The following is a 15,261-nucleotide window of genomic DNA, read 5'->3' as shown; positions in this document are numbered from 1 at the left end:
GGAGAGACTAAATTGCAGGAACCTGGAACTGGTAGTTACAGTCCTGCAGTGCAAACCGTAGATAAGCCTGATGAGGCGGCCAGGTAGGAATGTGAAGGTACGCATCCTTGATATCCAGAGACACTAGGAATTCCCCTTCCTCCAGACCTGAGATCACCGCTCTCAGAGACTCCATCTTGAACTTGAACACTCTTAAGAACGTGTTCAAGGACTTGAGGTTCAGAATTGGTCGTACCAAACTATCCAGTTTCGGTATTACAAACAAGTTGGAATAGTACCCCTTGTTGTGCAGACGAGGTGGAACTGGAACAATGACTTGAGTCTGTACCAGTTTTTGGATGGCCTGCTGTACAGTTATACTTGCCTCTTGTGAAGCTGGTAAGCCTGATTTGAAGAATCTGTGAGGTGGGAGCTCTTGGAACTCCAGTCTGTAGCCCTGGGAAATAAGATCTATGACCCAGGGATCCCGGCACGAACTTGACCAGATGTGACTGAAGAATTTTAGTCAGGCTCCCACCTGACAGTCCTCCAGGCATCGCGGTCCACCATCATGCTGAAGGCTTTGAGAAAGCAGAGCCTGGGCTCTGTTCCTGAGCACCAGCAATTGCTGGTTTGCGTGGTTTACCTCTTGCACCTCTGGAGGCCGTAGAAGCACCTCTGGATTTTCCCTTAAACTTGGCTGTCCGAAAGGACTGTAAATTTGAAGTTGAATAAGCTTTCCTGGCTGGGGGAGCTGCGGAAGGAAGATATGTAGACTTACCCGCAGTAGCTTTGGAGATCCATTTGTGTAGTTTGTCTCCAAACAAGGCCTCTCCTGTGAATGGTAGGCCTTCCACGCTTTTCCTGGAGTCCGCATCAGCAATCCACTGGCGTAGCCACAAGCCCCTGCGTGCCGACACTGCCATAGCAGTGGTGCGTGCATTAAGCAAATCAATCTCCTTTATGGCTTCCACCATAAAGTTCACAGAGTCCTGTATATGCTGCAGGAGTAAAACAACATCCCCCCTAGACAAGGAATCTAATCACTCAATTAGGTTACCTGACCATTTAGCAATGGCTTTTGTGATCCACGCACATGCAATAGTAGGTTTCTGGGCCACCCCAGCAGCTGTGTACAATGATTTGAGTGTAGTCTCAATTTTACGATCAGTCGTATCTTTTAGGGAGGCTGCACCAGAGACAGGCAATACAATTTTTCGTGACAGCCGGCCCTAGAGGCTGATGGGTCCACTATCGGTGGATTTTCCTATTTTTCTTATCCTCCAGAGGAAAAGGTAAAGATGAGAGCAATCTTTTAGGGATTTTAAATTTCTTATCAGGATTAACCCACGGTTCTTCAAACAGGGTATTCAATTCCTTTGACGCAGGAAAAGTGACTGAGGACTTATTAAAATAAGATTCCTCATACTCCTCTGACACCTTATCAGGAATTTGTAGAACATCTCTGATAGCCTCTAAAGATCCTCTATTCCCTATGACAGAGTAGCATCATCCCCCTCCTCCATGTCTGACCCATCAGAGTCATACTGCAGGATATGTGCCAGAGATCATTTTTGCGGACATATGGGATGGGATTGAGATGCTGGTTTGGGGACTGTGTCTCTATTCATAAACTCATCCACAGTATGTCATAAGTATTGCGTCTCTTTCTCATTGCGGTATAGTTTTGTAGAAATATTTGAGATCATTCCCTTAATGGAATTAACCCACTCCGGTTCAGCCCCGCTATTCTGGGATGCTGCACTGCCCTGAGTACCCAGTAGTGAGCCCCCTGGTGAAGAGGAACACTCCGATGTACAAGAAACACTCTTTGCCTGACATAATGTAAATGTGACAGCACACACACACACACACACACACACACACACACACACAGGAAAAAGTTAAGCACAATTAACCCACAAAGAGCCCTTCAGGGAGACAGAGTTATTTGGAGCCAGCCCCCACCGCGCCCTTATCGACAATGCCAAGATTAGCCGGGTCGCAGACTAAATACCCTGATGGGACTTAGTACACTAATAATTGCTCCCCCCCGTGCTATGAACCCCTGGTACCGCTGAGGTAATCTGAAGTCTCTCCGGAGTAGCTGCGCATCCCAGTCAGTCAGTGTATGTGTCCACCGCAGAGGGAAAATGACGCTGGTGAGCTGCTGGATCCGCTCATAGTGAAGGCCCCGCTTCACTTTTTTTTATACTGGCTGAGGTAATCTGGTGCTTAAAATGGAGAGAAAACCGGTTTAAGGTTGTTTCTGCCAGAGTGAGTACTGTGTACAGTGTACTGAGACGCAGCTGTGTACTGTGTCTGGAGATGCATTCAGCCCCGGTTAGAAGCCGTGCGTCTCCGTACCCTCATGCCACCATAATGGCCGGAGACCTGCTAGTCGGGATGCCGTCTTAGCACTCACCACTCTTCATTGTTCTGGCTCTGTTGGTTGTGGTGGCGTCATGCGGGAACGTACACTCGCCGTGGTGGGGCTTGCGAATAGTTCCCTCAGGAGCTCAGTGTTCTGTCAGTGGGGAACGGGACCATTAACCCTTCAAGAGGTTGGGCAGTTCCCCCCCTAAGTCCCATGAAGCAGGCAGGTTGGTGCCAACCAGCCCTGCCTGAAAATAACAAACATATAAAATAAATGCAGAAAACTCTTCAGGAGCTTCCATAAGCGTGACCGGCTCCTCCGGGAACATTTTCTAAACCGAGTCTGGTAGAGGGGCATAGAGGGAGGAGCCAGCCCATACTATCAAATTCTTAAAGTGCCCATGGCTCCTAGTGGACCAGTCTACACCAGTGGTGCAAGTAGAAAAAATATGTCTTACAGGTACTGTGTGCTCACGTAAAAAAATGGGTGTGGCCAAATGCACCATGGGGCATGGCCAATGAAAATGGGGGCATGATACACATATGACCCCAACAGTGCCAGATACACATTGCCCCACAGTGCCAGATACACAATGCCCCACAGTGCCAGATACACATTGCCCCACAGTGCCAGATACACATTGCCCCACAGTGCCAGATACACAAATGCCCCCACTGTGTCAGATATACAATGCCCCCACTGTGTCAGATACAGAAATGCCCCCACAGTGCCAGATATGCCCCCAGTGCCAGATACACATGTCCCCACACTGCCAGATTTGTCCCCAGTGCCAGATACAGAAATGCCTCCAGTTCCAGATACACATGTCCCCCCAGTGGCAGATATTCCCCCAGTGCCAGATACAGAGATGCAACCAGTGCCAGATATGCCCCCAGTGCCAGATACAAAAATATCCCCAGTGTCAGATATGCTCCCAGTGCAAAATACACCTGACCCCACACTGCCAGATATGCCCCCAGTTCCAGATATACATGTCCCCCAAGTGGCAGATATGCCCCCAGTGCCAGATACAGAAATGCCCCTAGTGCCAGATATGCCCCCAGTGCCAGATACAGAAATGCCCCCAGTGCCAGATACAGAAATGCCCCCCCAGTGCCAGATACACATGTCCCCTCAGTGCCACATATGCCCCCAGTGCCAGATACACATGTCCCCCCAGTGCCAGATATGCCCCAGTGCCAGATACACATGTCCCCATAGTGCCAGATATGCCCCTTTTATACTCGCATGAAAATCCCGGGATATTGCACGTGAACGCGCATCATCCCGGGATTTTTCTCAGTGTGAAAGGGTACAGGGACAATTTCCCGGGACCTGGGTTGAATCCGGGACCGTCCCGGGAAGCTGGGTAGTGTGAAAAGCCCCGTCCCGGGATTCACTACCCGGGACTGTTAAAAGGCCTCCGATTGGAGCTTTCTTGGGCTCAGAAAAGATGATATCATCTTTCAGAGCCCTGGGGAGCGTCCTGGATGCGTGTGAGGAAGGCAGCATGGCGACCTGGACAGACCAGTAGGTTAGAGATTTGCTGAGCATTAGGGGAGAGGAGGAAATAATGAGGCAGATCACAGGCACAGTTAAAGATGCAGTGATTTATAAAAACATCTCCAAGATGCTGGAAGCCAGAGGAATCGTCCGCACACAGCAGCAAGTGTTAAATAAAATGAAAACTCTTAAAAAGCAGTACCTGAAGGTGCATGACAACAACCGGAAAAAGAGCGGGGGTGGCCGTATCGACTGGCAGTACTATGACATCTGTGCAAATATGTTTGGAAACACAGCTATATGCAGTCCGGTGAGTCGGTCTTCCAGTTCACAGTACACTGCTACAGAAGGCACTTCAGAAGAGACACAGACAAGCAGTGACGTCTGCCCGTCATCACCCTTGTTAATTGACAACACACGAGGACAGCGACACATCCTCCCACCCGTCCGTCAACACATCTCGAAACGACGACAGCATAACTGCAACCTTTGAAGACGTCGTGGATGCTCAGACCAGTGACAGTGGGACTGTACAAAGTGCCGTCACTGTCACCCCAACTTTACAGAAAAACAGTAAGTACATGTTTAGAAATTAACACACATAACCAGATGATTAACAATTGTGGATTTGTGCTATGTGGGTAGTATGAGTGGCCGCTGTGGCGGCAGCGTGACAAGCGCAAATGAGCCCCTTGCGGGATCACTGCGCTCGCCACGCTGCTGGCACGCTTTGTAAATTTCTAACCCCACCCAGGGGGGCTTTGCATTTTTATATATAGATCAATGTTGCAGAGTAGCTAGTGTGTAGGTGGATTAATGCCACAAACAAATGTTTGCTAATGCTGCTATTTTTATATACGCTCATTTTTTATTTCTTCTCTTCACAGTTTACACCGTACCGCCTAGAAGGGAGAAACTGAGCAGAGCGGAGCAAATGGCTAAAGCCATGTCAAATGTCCTTGTTGACCAACTCCGAGAGATGGACGCTGCAATGTCCGCACAGGAGGATGCAAGGCTTGACAGGTTGCTAGAGGCACAATGCCAAATGCATGATGCATTTCTTTCCCAAGTCATGACAATGCAGGAACGCATGAGTAGAGAGCAGTATGACCGTCACAGGGAATTGCACCAAATGAACATGGCGTTCTATGAGCAATACCTCAAGAGCACCAATCCAACACCACAACTCACAATACCCCGAGCAGGGTTTTTCCTCATTTAATCCTGGCCCATACTATGCCCCAAATACTGCACCATCTAGCGCGCAAAACTCAGAGTGAAACACAGTGAAATTTCTTGTTGTTGTTATTTATTGTTAAATAACCACAGTGTGGTCAGCGTTTATGCACAAATGTTTGTGCATTCTTTAATTGTTTTTCTATGTTCTGTTTTGTATAGTGTCTACATTAAAGCACTTTTTAGTTATTTTTTACACAGTAATAATATACTGCAGGGACACTGTGGTTTATGGTGTTGTATCTACAAGCCTACCAGTGTTTATTTTTATTTTTTTATGCCAATCAAAAAGTGATTGCAAATCTATGCATAACATACCCAAATGTGCGTAACAGTAGACCATGTTTTCAGTGTTTTCTAAATCATTGTTTCTACATATATACACAGTTGCTGGCAATGTGTTTTTTTTTTGGGGAAATCATAAAAAATTAAACCAAAGATCAAAGGTGGAATACAAAATCAAAAAAATTAAATTCACCAAACATGTTGTGCTGATTCTTAAACACTATTGTACCAGTGCTGCAAGGTTGGACGTAATAGTGTGGCGTATTTGTTCTGCAGCGGAGTTTGAGGCAGTCCTAAACAAAGCACCTTCCACAAGTGGGTTTATAACCTCAAGGTCCTGCACAGTCCACTCAGGATGGAATACCTCATTTTTCAGTTCACAGAAGTTGTGCAGTATACAGCACGCAGCTACTACATTAGGCATAGTCTTTAGGTCCACATCATTGCGCTTCATTAAACAACATTAAACAACGCCATCTTCCTTTTAACCTGCCAAAGGCGTTCTCAACCACCATCCTTGCTGAACTCAGGGTGTGAGTATAGGTTTGTTGCTCTGGGGTTAACTGGACCTGTTGGGTGTAGCCTTTCATAATCCAGGGGCGTAAAGGGTATGCAGCATCCCCGATGATGTGGACAGGGATCTCCACCCCATTCACAATCTTTGCACACTCTTTGGAGCCAGCCACCCTGCATCTCCTCTACGATGTTGTACAGGTCAGAATTGGCAAGAACTCGGGAGTCATGAGATCGGCCTGGCCAACCAATAAACACATCTAAGAAACTAAAGAACAGTAAAATTTTAAAAAGTTAGAATGTAAAACTCACACATGCAACTCATCCCACCAACCCAAAAATAAACACTTACCAATATTTGTGGTCCACAACAGCCTGTAATTTGATGGAGAGCCAGCCCTTCCTATTAAAATAGTCAGCATGGTTGTCACGTGGGGCAATAATAAGATTTTACTTACCGGTAAATCTATTTCTCGTAGTCCGTAAAGGATGCTGGGACTCCGTAAGGACCATGGGGAATAGACGGGCTCCGCAGGAGATAGGGCACTTTAAGAAAGCTTTGGACTCTGGGTGTGCACTGGCTCCTCCCTCTATGCCCCTCCTCCAGACCTCAGTTAGGGAAACTGTGCCCAGAGGAGATGGATAGTACGAGGAAGGATTTTTGTAAATCTAAGGGCGAGATCCATACCAGCCACACCAATCACACCGTATAACTTGTGATAAACTACCCAGTTAACAGTATGAACAACAACATAGCCACGGTTCAACCGATAAACTATAACATAACCCTTATGTAAGCAATAACTATATACAAGTCTTGCAGAAGAAGTCCGCACTTGGGACGGGCGCCCAGCATCCTCTACGGACTACGAGAAATAGATTTACCGGTAAGTAAAATCTTATTTTCTCTAACGTCCTTGAGGATGCTGGGACTCCGTAAGGACCATGGGGATTATACCAAAGCCCCCAAACGGGCGGGAGAGTGCGGATGACGCTGCAGCACTGATTGAGCAAACAAGAGGTCCTCCTCAGCCAGGGTATCAAACTTATAGAACTTTGCAAAGGTGTTAGACCCCGACCAAGTAGCTGCTTGGCACAACTGTAATGCCGAGACCCCTCGGGCAGCCGCCCAAGAAGAGCCCACTTTCCTAGTGGAATGGGACTTAACCGATTTCGGTAACGGCAATCCTGCCGTAGAATGCGCCTGCTGAATCCAGTTACAGATCCAGCGAGCAATAGTCTGCTTTGAAGCAGGAGCGCCAACCTTGTTGGCCGCATACAGAACAAACAGAGCTTCAGTCTTCCTGATTCTAGTCACATAAATCTTCAAAGCCCTGACCACATCCAGGGACTCGGAATTCTCCAAGTCCCATGTAGCCACAGGCACGACAATAGGTTGCATCATATGAAAAGATGAGACCACCTTTGGCAGAAATTGAGGACGAGTCCTCAACTCTGCCCTATCCCCGTGAAAAACCAAGTATGGGCTTTTATGTGATAAAGCCGCCAATTCTGAAACACGTCTAGCTGAAGCTAATGCCAACAACATGACCACTTTCCACGTGAGGTATTTCAACTCCACAGTTTTGAGTGGTTCAAACCAAGGTGACTTGAGGAAACGTAACACCACGTTAAGATCCCAAGGCGCCACCGGAGGCACAAAGGGAGGCTGAATATGCCTTTCACAAAATATGCCTTTCACAAAAGTCTGTACTTCAGGAAGAGAGGCTAATTCTCTTTGAAAGAAAATGGATAAGGCCGAAATTTGGACCTTTATGGACCCTAATTTTAGGCCCAAAGTCACTCCTGTTTGAAGGAAGTGAAGCAGACGGCCCAAATGGAACTCCTCCGTAGGAGCAGCTCTGGCCTCACACCAAGAAACATATTTCCGCCATATACGGTGATAATGTTTTAACGTCACGTCTTTCCTAGCCTTGATCAGGGTAGGAATGACTTCCTCCGGAATCCCTTTTTCCGCTAGGATCCGGCGTTCAACCGCCATGCCGTCAAACGCAGCCGCGGTAAGTCTTGGAACAGACAGGGCCCCTGCCGCAGCAGGTCCTGCCTTAGAGGAAGAGGCCACGGATCTTCTGTGAGCAACTCTTGCAGCTCCGGATACCAAGTCCTCCGTGGCCAATCTGGAACAATGAGGATTGTTCTGACCCTGCTCATTCTTATTATTCTCAACACTTTGGGTATGAGAGGAAGAGGAGGAAACACATAAACCGATCTGAACACCCAAGGTGTCACCAGAGCGTCTACCGCTACCGCCTGAGGGTCCCTTGACCTGGCGCAATACCGATTTAGCTTTTTGTTGAGACGGGATGCCATCATGTCGATTTGAGGCAGTCCCCATCGATCCGTGATCTGTGCGAAGACTTCTTGATGAAGTCCCCACTCTCCCGGATGCAGGTCGTGCCTGCTGAGGAAGTCCGCCTCCCAGTTGTCCACCCCCGGGATGAACACTGCTGATAGTGCGCTTACATGGCCTTCCGCCCAGCGTAGAATCCTGGTCGCTTCTGCCATGGCCACTCTGCTCCTTGTTCCGCCTTGCCGGTTTATATAAGCCACTGCCGTGACGTTGTCCGACTGAATCAGAACCGGTTTTCTCCGAAGCAATTCCTCCGCTTGACACAGGGCGTTGTATATGGCCCTCAACTCCAGGACGCTGATGTGGAGACAAGTCTCTAGGTTTAACCAGAGACCTTGGAAATTTCTTCCCAGTGTTACTGCTCCCCATCCTCGGAGGCTTGCGTCCGTGGTCACCAGGACCCAGTCCTGAATGCCGAACCTGCGACCCTCTAGCAGGTGAGCACTGTTCAGCCACCACAGGAGAGATACCCTGGTCCTGGGAGACAGGGTGATCCTTTGATGCATTCGTAAATGGGACTCGGACCACTTGTCCAAGAAGTCCCATTGAAAGGTCCTAACATGGAACCTGCCGAAAGGGATGGCCTCGTATGAAGCCACCATCTTCCCCAGGACCCGTGTGCAATGATGCACTGAAACCTTTTTTGGTTTTAAGAAGTTCCTGACCATGGCTATGAGCTCCTGAACCTTTTTGATCGGAAGAAAAACCTTTTTCTGGTCTGTGTCTAGAACCAGGCCCAAAAAGGTCAGACGCGTTGTAGGGACTAGCTGGGACTTCGGTATATTGAGAATCCAGCCGTGTATCTGCAACGTCTTCATGGACAGAGACACACTGTCCAGCAACTTCTCCCGAGATCTCGCCTTTATGAGGAGATCGTCCAAGTATGGGATAATTGTGACCCACTGCCTGCGCAGGAGCACCATCATTTCCGCCATTACCTTGGTGAAAATCCTCGGGGCCGTGGATAGCCCAAACGGCAACGTCTGAAATTGGTAGTGACAGTCCTGCACTGCAAATCTCAGGAACGCCTGATGAGGGGGGAATATCGGAACATGAAGGTATGCATCCTTTAACTCCAGGGACACCATCCAATCCCCCCCCTCCAGGCTGGCGATGACCGCCCTGAGTGATTCCATCTTGAACTTGAACCTCTTCAAGTACAGGTTCAGAGATTTTAGGTTTAAAATGGGTCTGACCGAACCGTCCGGTTTCGGAACCACAAACAGGGTCGACTAATATCCCTCTCCTTGCTGGAGATGAGGAACTGTGACAATCACCTGTAGAATATACAATTTTTGGATTGCCGCCAACACTAGCTCCCTCTCTGACGGGGAAGCCGGCAGAGCCGATTTGAAAAACCGGCGAGGAGGCAAGTCTTCGAATTCCAGCCTGAATCCCTGAGAAACAATCTCTAATGCCCAGGGATCCACCTGCGAGTGAACCCAGACGTGACTGAAAAACCGAAGACGAGCCCCCACTAGATCTGCCTCCCCCCGGGAAGCCCCAGCGTCATGCGGTGGACTTTGCAGAGGCAGGGGAGGACTTTTGCTCTTGGGAAATAGCTGTGTGCAGCTTCTTTCCCCTACCTTTCCCTCTGGCTACAAAGGACGATCCCCGTACCTTTTTGTTTTTATTGGAACGAAAGGACTGCATTTGATAATGAGGTGCCTTTTTTGTATGCTGCGGGGGGACATAAGGTAAGAAATTCGACTTACCAGCCGTAGCCGTAGAGACAAGGTCCGAGAGGCCGTCTCCAAACAACTCCTCCCCTTTGTAAGGCAAGGAGTCCATATGCCGCTTTGAATCGGCATCTCCCGTCCACTGTCGGGTCCACAAGAGCCACCTAGCAGAAATAGACATAGCATTTATTCTGGAGCTTAATAAACAAATGTCTCTCTGAGCATCTCTCATATACAAGGCAGCATCTCTGATATGCTCTATGGTCATTTGAATAGCATCCCTATCTAAGGTGTCAATCTCCGTAGATAAGGAATCTGCCCATGCCACAACCGCACTACAAACCCAGGCCGACGCCATAGCCGGTCTAGCAATAGTACCTGAATGAGTGTAAATGTGCTTCAAGGTAATTTCCTGCCTGCGGTCAGCAGGTTCCTTGAGGGAAGCTGTATCCTGAGAAGGCAGTGCCACCTTTTTGGACAAGCGTGTCAGCGCCTTGTCTACTTTAGGCGAAGATTCCCAGCGTATCATATCAGTTTGTGGAAAAGGATACGCCATAAGAATCCTTTTGGGAACTTGTGGTCTCCTATCTGGAGATTCCCAAGCCTTTTTGCACAATTCACTTAGTTCAAATGAGGATGGAAAGGGGACTTCAGGCTTTTTCCCTTTATACATGTGTACCCTCGTGTCAGGGACCGGGGGTTCTTCAGTAATATGCAAAACCTCTTTAATGGCAATAATCATGTACCGAATACCTTTTGCCACCTTCGGCTGTAATTTTGCATCTTCATAGTCGACACTAGAGTCAGTATCTGTGTCGGTATCTGTGTCATCGATCTGGGATATGGTGCGCTTCTGAGACCCCGAAGGGCCTGGCGCCACAGGGACAGGCATGGACTGGCTACCTGACTGATCCCTAGCTTCTGCCTTGTCTAACCTTTTATGCAATAGATTAACATTTGCATTCAAGACATTCAGCATATCCACCCATTCCGGTGTCGGCGTTGCCAACGGCGACATGACATTCAAGCACTCCCCCTCCACATTAAGCGAGCCTTCCTCGTCAAACATGTCGACACACGCGTACCGACACAATTCACACACACACAGGGAACCCCTTTCCTGAAGACAGTATCCCTGTCAAGGCCCTTTGGAGAGACAGAGAGAGAGTATGCCAGCACACACCCCAGCGCAATGATCCTGGAGACCAACACAAAATGTTTTTCCCCAGCAGCGCTGTATAATATGTTATCCGCCAATTATGTGCCCCCCCCCCTCCCCCCTCTCTTTTAAACACCCCTTCACCGTGTGTAAGCAGGGGAGAGTCCGGGGAGCTTCCTCTCAGCGGTGCTGTGGAGAGAAAATGGTGCTGGTGAGTGCTGAGGGAGAAGCCCCGCCCCCTCGGCGGCGGGCTTCTGTCCAGCTCAAACTTACAAAAATCTTTTATATACATGTACAGTGCCCACCTGCACATGTATATTGTCTTTTGCCATAAGAGGTGTTTATATTGCTGCCCAGGGCGCCCCCCCCCCTGCGCCCTGCACCCTTACAGTGACCGGAGTGTGTGAGGTGTATGGGAGCAATGACGCACAGCTGCAGTGCTGTGCGTTACCTCCGTGAAGCTGAAGGTTTCTGCCGCCTGACGACTTCTGTCTTCTGTTCTTCTAGCTCTGTGAGGAGAACGGCTGCGCGGCTCCGGGGGTGGACGCCCAGTAAGAACCTGCGTTCACCCCCTCTGGTGTCCAGTAGCCGAGGAAGCAGAGCCTATCTTAGACAAGAAGGTCTGCTCCTCTCTCCTCAGTCCCTCGATGCAGGGAGCCTGTTGCCAGCAGTGCTCCCTGTGAAAAAGTAGAGAAAAAATCCAAACAAAAATGCTTTTAGGCAGAGAACTCAGGAGAGCTCTCTGCAGTGCACCCATCCTGCACTGGGCACAGTGTAAAACTGAGGTCTGTAGGAGGGGCATAGAGGGAGGAGCCAGTGCACACCCAGAGTCCAAAGCTTTCTTAAAGTGCCCTATCTCCTGCGGAGCCCGTCTATTCCCCATGGTCCTTACAGAGTCCCAGCATCCTCAAGGACGTTAGAGAAAATGGGGATGTGTGTCCCATCAATCACTCCTCCACACTGCGGATAGCCTTGCTTCACAAATCCTTTGATGGTATCCTGTAAGCGCTGTCCTTGTGGTAGAGATATGAAGCGCTTGTATAAGGTTGATACAATTGCTTTAGTCACCCGGTGGACTATGACACAGCAGGTGGAGATCGCAACACCGAACAAGTATGAGACTGAGCGGTACTCTCCTGGGGTAGCATACCACCACAATGCAATAGCTAGCCTCCTGCGTGCCTCGATGGGTCTCCTAAGCCTGGTGGTCTGCATGTCAAGTGCTGGGGTAAGTAATTCCAGGATGTAATCAAAGGTTGCACGAGACACACGGAAGTTAGCCATCCACTCTTCATCCTGGTAAGCTTCCACAGTCCTCATAAAGGCTTCTCCGTGCCGGCGATCTCTGGACCAAAATGAGCGGTTAGGCCCCATACTCACCCTCAGGATGGTACTCATCCTGGATGATATGAAGGCTCTCCTCCTGCGCAAATATTGGCGGCGACTAGCAGCCCTATCCACCATAAATTGCGCCCTCCTCCTCCTCATAAAATATATGTGCAGTATACTGCACAGTGTGACAAGCTGCATCATGCTGTCACAGGCTGTATGAAACATCTGCAAAGCAGAAAGAATCACGAGCTCAGGCATACACACTGGTAGTCCGTCGGCCATGACTGCAGCAATGGTGTGAGCAGGCACCACCCCTCCCTTTGTTGACTATTGTGACCTCATCTATGTGAGCCAGAAAAAGGCCATTTCTAATGACATACATACGCATTTGCAGGGATATCCTGGGATCAGTGTAAATGGGGCTGTCCCGGGTCGATCACAGGTCTTGGTGCAGTGTGAAAGGGGTCAGTCCCGGGAATGCATCCCGGGAGTGACCGGGTGTGCGAGTGTAAAAGGGGTATTACACATGCCCCCCCCCCCACCCCCCCCTCCCTTCCCCTGCTGCTTACCGCGCTGCTGCTGTCCTGTTCCTGTGTGTGAGGGGAGGAGAGCACAGCGTGCGCCTCCCCTGCCCCTCAGTCTCCGGCGGCGGTGCGGATGTCACTCTACCTTCAATTAGGCGCCGATCCGTGAGCCAATCAAAGCTCGCGGTCCGGCAGCCAATCAGGAGCCGCACCCACCCACTTGCACCGCTGGTCTACACCCCATGGTACTAAATGGAACCCCAGTATCCTGTAGGACGTAAGAGAAAATCAGGTAGTGAGTGGGTGGACCCGATTTTTCCCCATGGCCAATTTCACAAGATATTGTCCAATTAAAAAAAACAAAAAAAAAAAGGGTATTGCACAGATGTTGGGAAAGTTGGACAGTGTGTACCTAGGTTTAGTCTCCAGTCTCAATGTGTTCTCAATCAAGTTACACCAAAGGTGGCACTACACCTACTCTCTTACCTGGATAAGTGTACGGCACAGCCTCGTTGTACATTGAAGCATATTTCTTGTAAGGACTGACTATGGGAAGTAGAACAGCTAAAAAAGAAACACAAAAAGATGATCCAATTTACAGATGGGACGAGAACCTAATTTTGCACACTCATTAAATTACATTTCAAAAACAATTTTTAATAGTTAAACTATTTTTGTACATTTTACCCAAAATTAAACGTAAATGTTGGTTATACAATTCTTTTAAATAGAAAAATGGTTACGAAGTCTCGTTATGGGAAGAAAACCTCAATATTATTTATTATTGTAATTTATTTATATGGCGCCACATGGGATCCGCAGCGCCCAATTACAGAGTTAACAAATAAACAAAACATGAAGACAGTGACTTATAGTTCAATACAATACAGGGTAAATAAACATAGCTGCTTCAGAAAAACAGCACTGAAATAAGTATCAGGGTGGAAGAAAACCGAAGGATTTCGTGCCATCAAAGAGATTATTGAAAAGATGATAAGTTAAGCCCGATTCTCACTATGCGACAGGGGCTAGGTCGGCATCGCAAGCACATAATGACTGCGAGTTTGGCTAAGTGTCCATTTTGACTGTCTCTTCTATGAGATAGTCAAAATTGACTTGCCTGCACAGTCTATCGATTCTTGTGATGCCGACCGCGCGGAACCGCGCATTGGCATCGAAACGGGATCGCAAGGTGACTTTCACCTTGCGATCTGCACTAACTTTTCTTACGTTTTTTACTATATAGTCAAAATCGTAAGAACATATCTCACTGTATGTACACACCATTGACGTAAAAGCGCGAGGGAGCACTGCTCGTGAGAGCTTACATTCTAAAGATTAAAGTGCATTTGTTGCTTAAACAGGGTACACACAAGACTATATGCTGCCCTGCCCATCGGAGCACCATATCAGGTACATCGTTAAGTGTGTACCCATGATATGCGCACTCCCGCGGTTCACTAGCCCTCGTCGGCCCTGGCATTGGCAAGTGTGTATGCACCTGCTGCATGCAGAGTCCCATCGGTGGCGATGTTGTGCTGGGTACACATTGCTAAGTGTGTACCCACTATTACCAGTACCACATATTAAAAAAGTAACACTGGTAATTAAAGATGTATCGGTCTTCAAAATAAATTGAACGTAGCCATTTTGAGAGCTCAACTAATATTTAGAAGAATGTAGCCTACTAACTATCAAGGGAGTACACATGATGCAATATTGCATACAATCCAGCTGATATCGGCCAGTTCGTTGCGATATTGTATATTGTGTATGCACAATACTGGATACTATGCACGCTCTTGCGGGTCGTATCCAGCATTGCACGTCGATGTGCGATATTGCTTACGAGGGCCATGCTGCCAAATGCAGCATGGCCCGCTCCTCCCCCTGTCGCAGCCGGCATCGGCAAGTGTGTATGCACTTGCCGATGTCTGATCCAGTCGCGTACAACATTGCATGGTTTGCAATGTCGTCCTAATGTGTACATAGCCTTAGTATTACACTGCAGCATAGTACATAACATTATTTTCATTAAACTAGCAAAATAAATTACATAGTTCCAATCTGTGATAAAACTTTAACGTTTCTTTGTAAATCCTTTTCTCTTAGTCCGTAAAGGATGCTGGGGTCACATCAAGAACCATGGGGTATAGACGGGATCCGCAGGAGACATGGGCACTTTAAGACTTTCAAAGGGTGTGAACTGGCTCCTCCCTCTATGCCCCTCCTTCAGACTCCAGTTATACGAACTGTGCCCAGGGAGACGGACATTTCGAGGAAAAAGGATTTATTGTTAAACT

At 48.3% G+C, this 15,261-nt stretch overlaps 1 protein-coding gene across 1 annotated transcript in view; it reads right to left on the bottom strand.

The window, feature by feature from the left end:
* NDUFA3 (NADH:ubiquinone oxidoreductase subunit A3) overlaps window positions 1–15,261 on the bottom strand; it is a 37,221-nt gene that overhangs the window by 7,557 nt on the left and 14,403 nt on the right. The window contains exon 3 of the mRNA XM_063941648.1: window positions 13,445–13,522. Coding sequence (XP_063797718.1) covers window positions 13,445–13,522 — 78 coding nt within the window. The remainder of the gene's footprint in view (window positions 1–13,444; window positions 13,523–15,261) is intronic.

This window comes from Pseudophryne corroboree, chromosome 10 (genome assembly GCF_028390025.1).
Source record: "Pseudophryne corroboree isolate aPseCor3 chromosome 10, aPseCor3.hap2, whole genome shotgun sequence".
Taxonomy (NCBI): Eukaryota; Metazoa; Chordata; class Amphibia; order Anura; family Myobatrachidae; genus Pseudophryne; species Pseudophryne corroboree.
The sequence above is the reverse complement of the archived record's forward strand: the minus strand, read 5'-3'. Positions and strand labels throughout refer to the sequence as shown.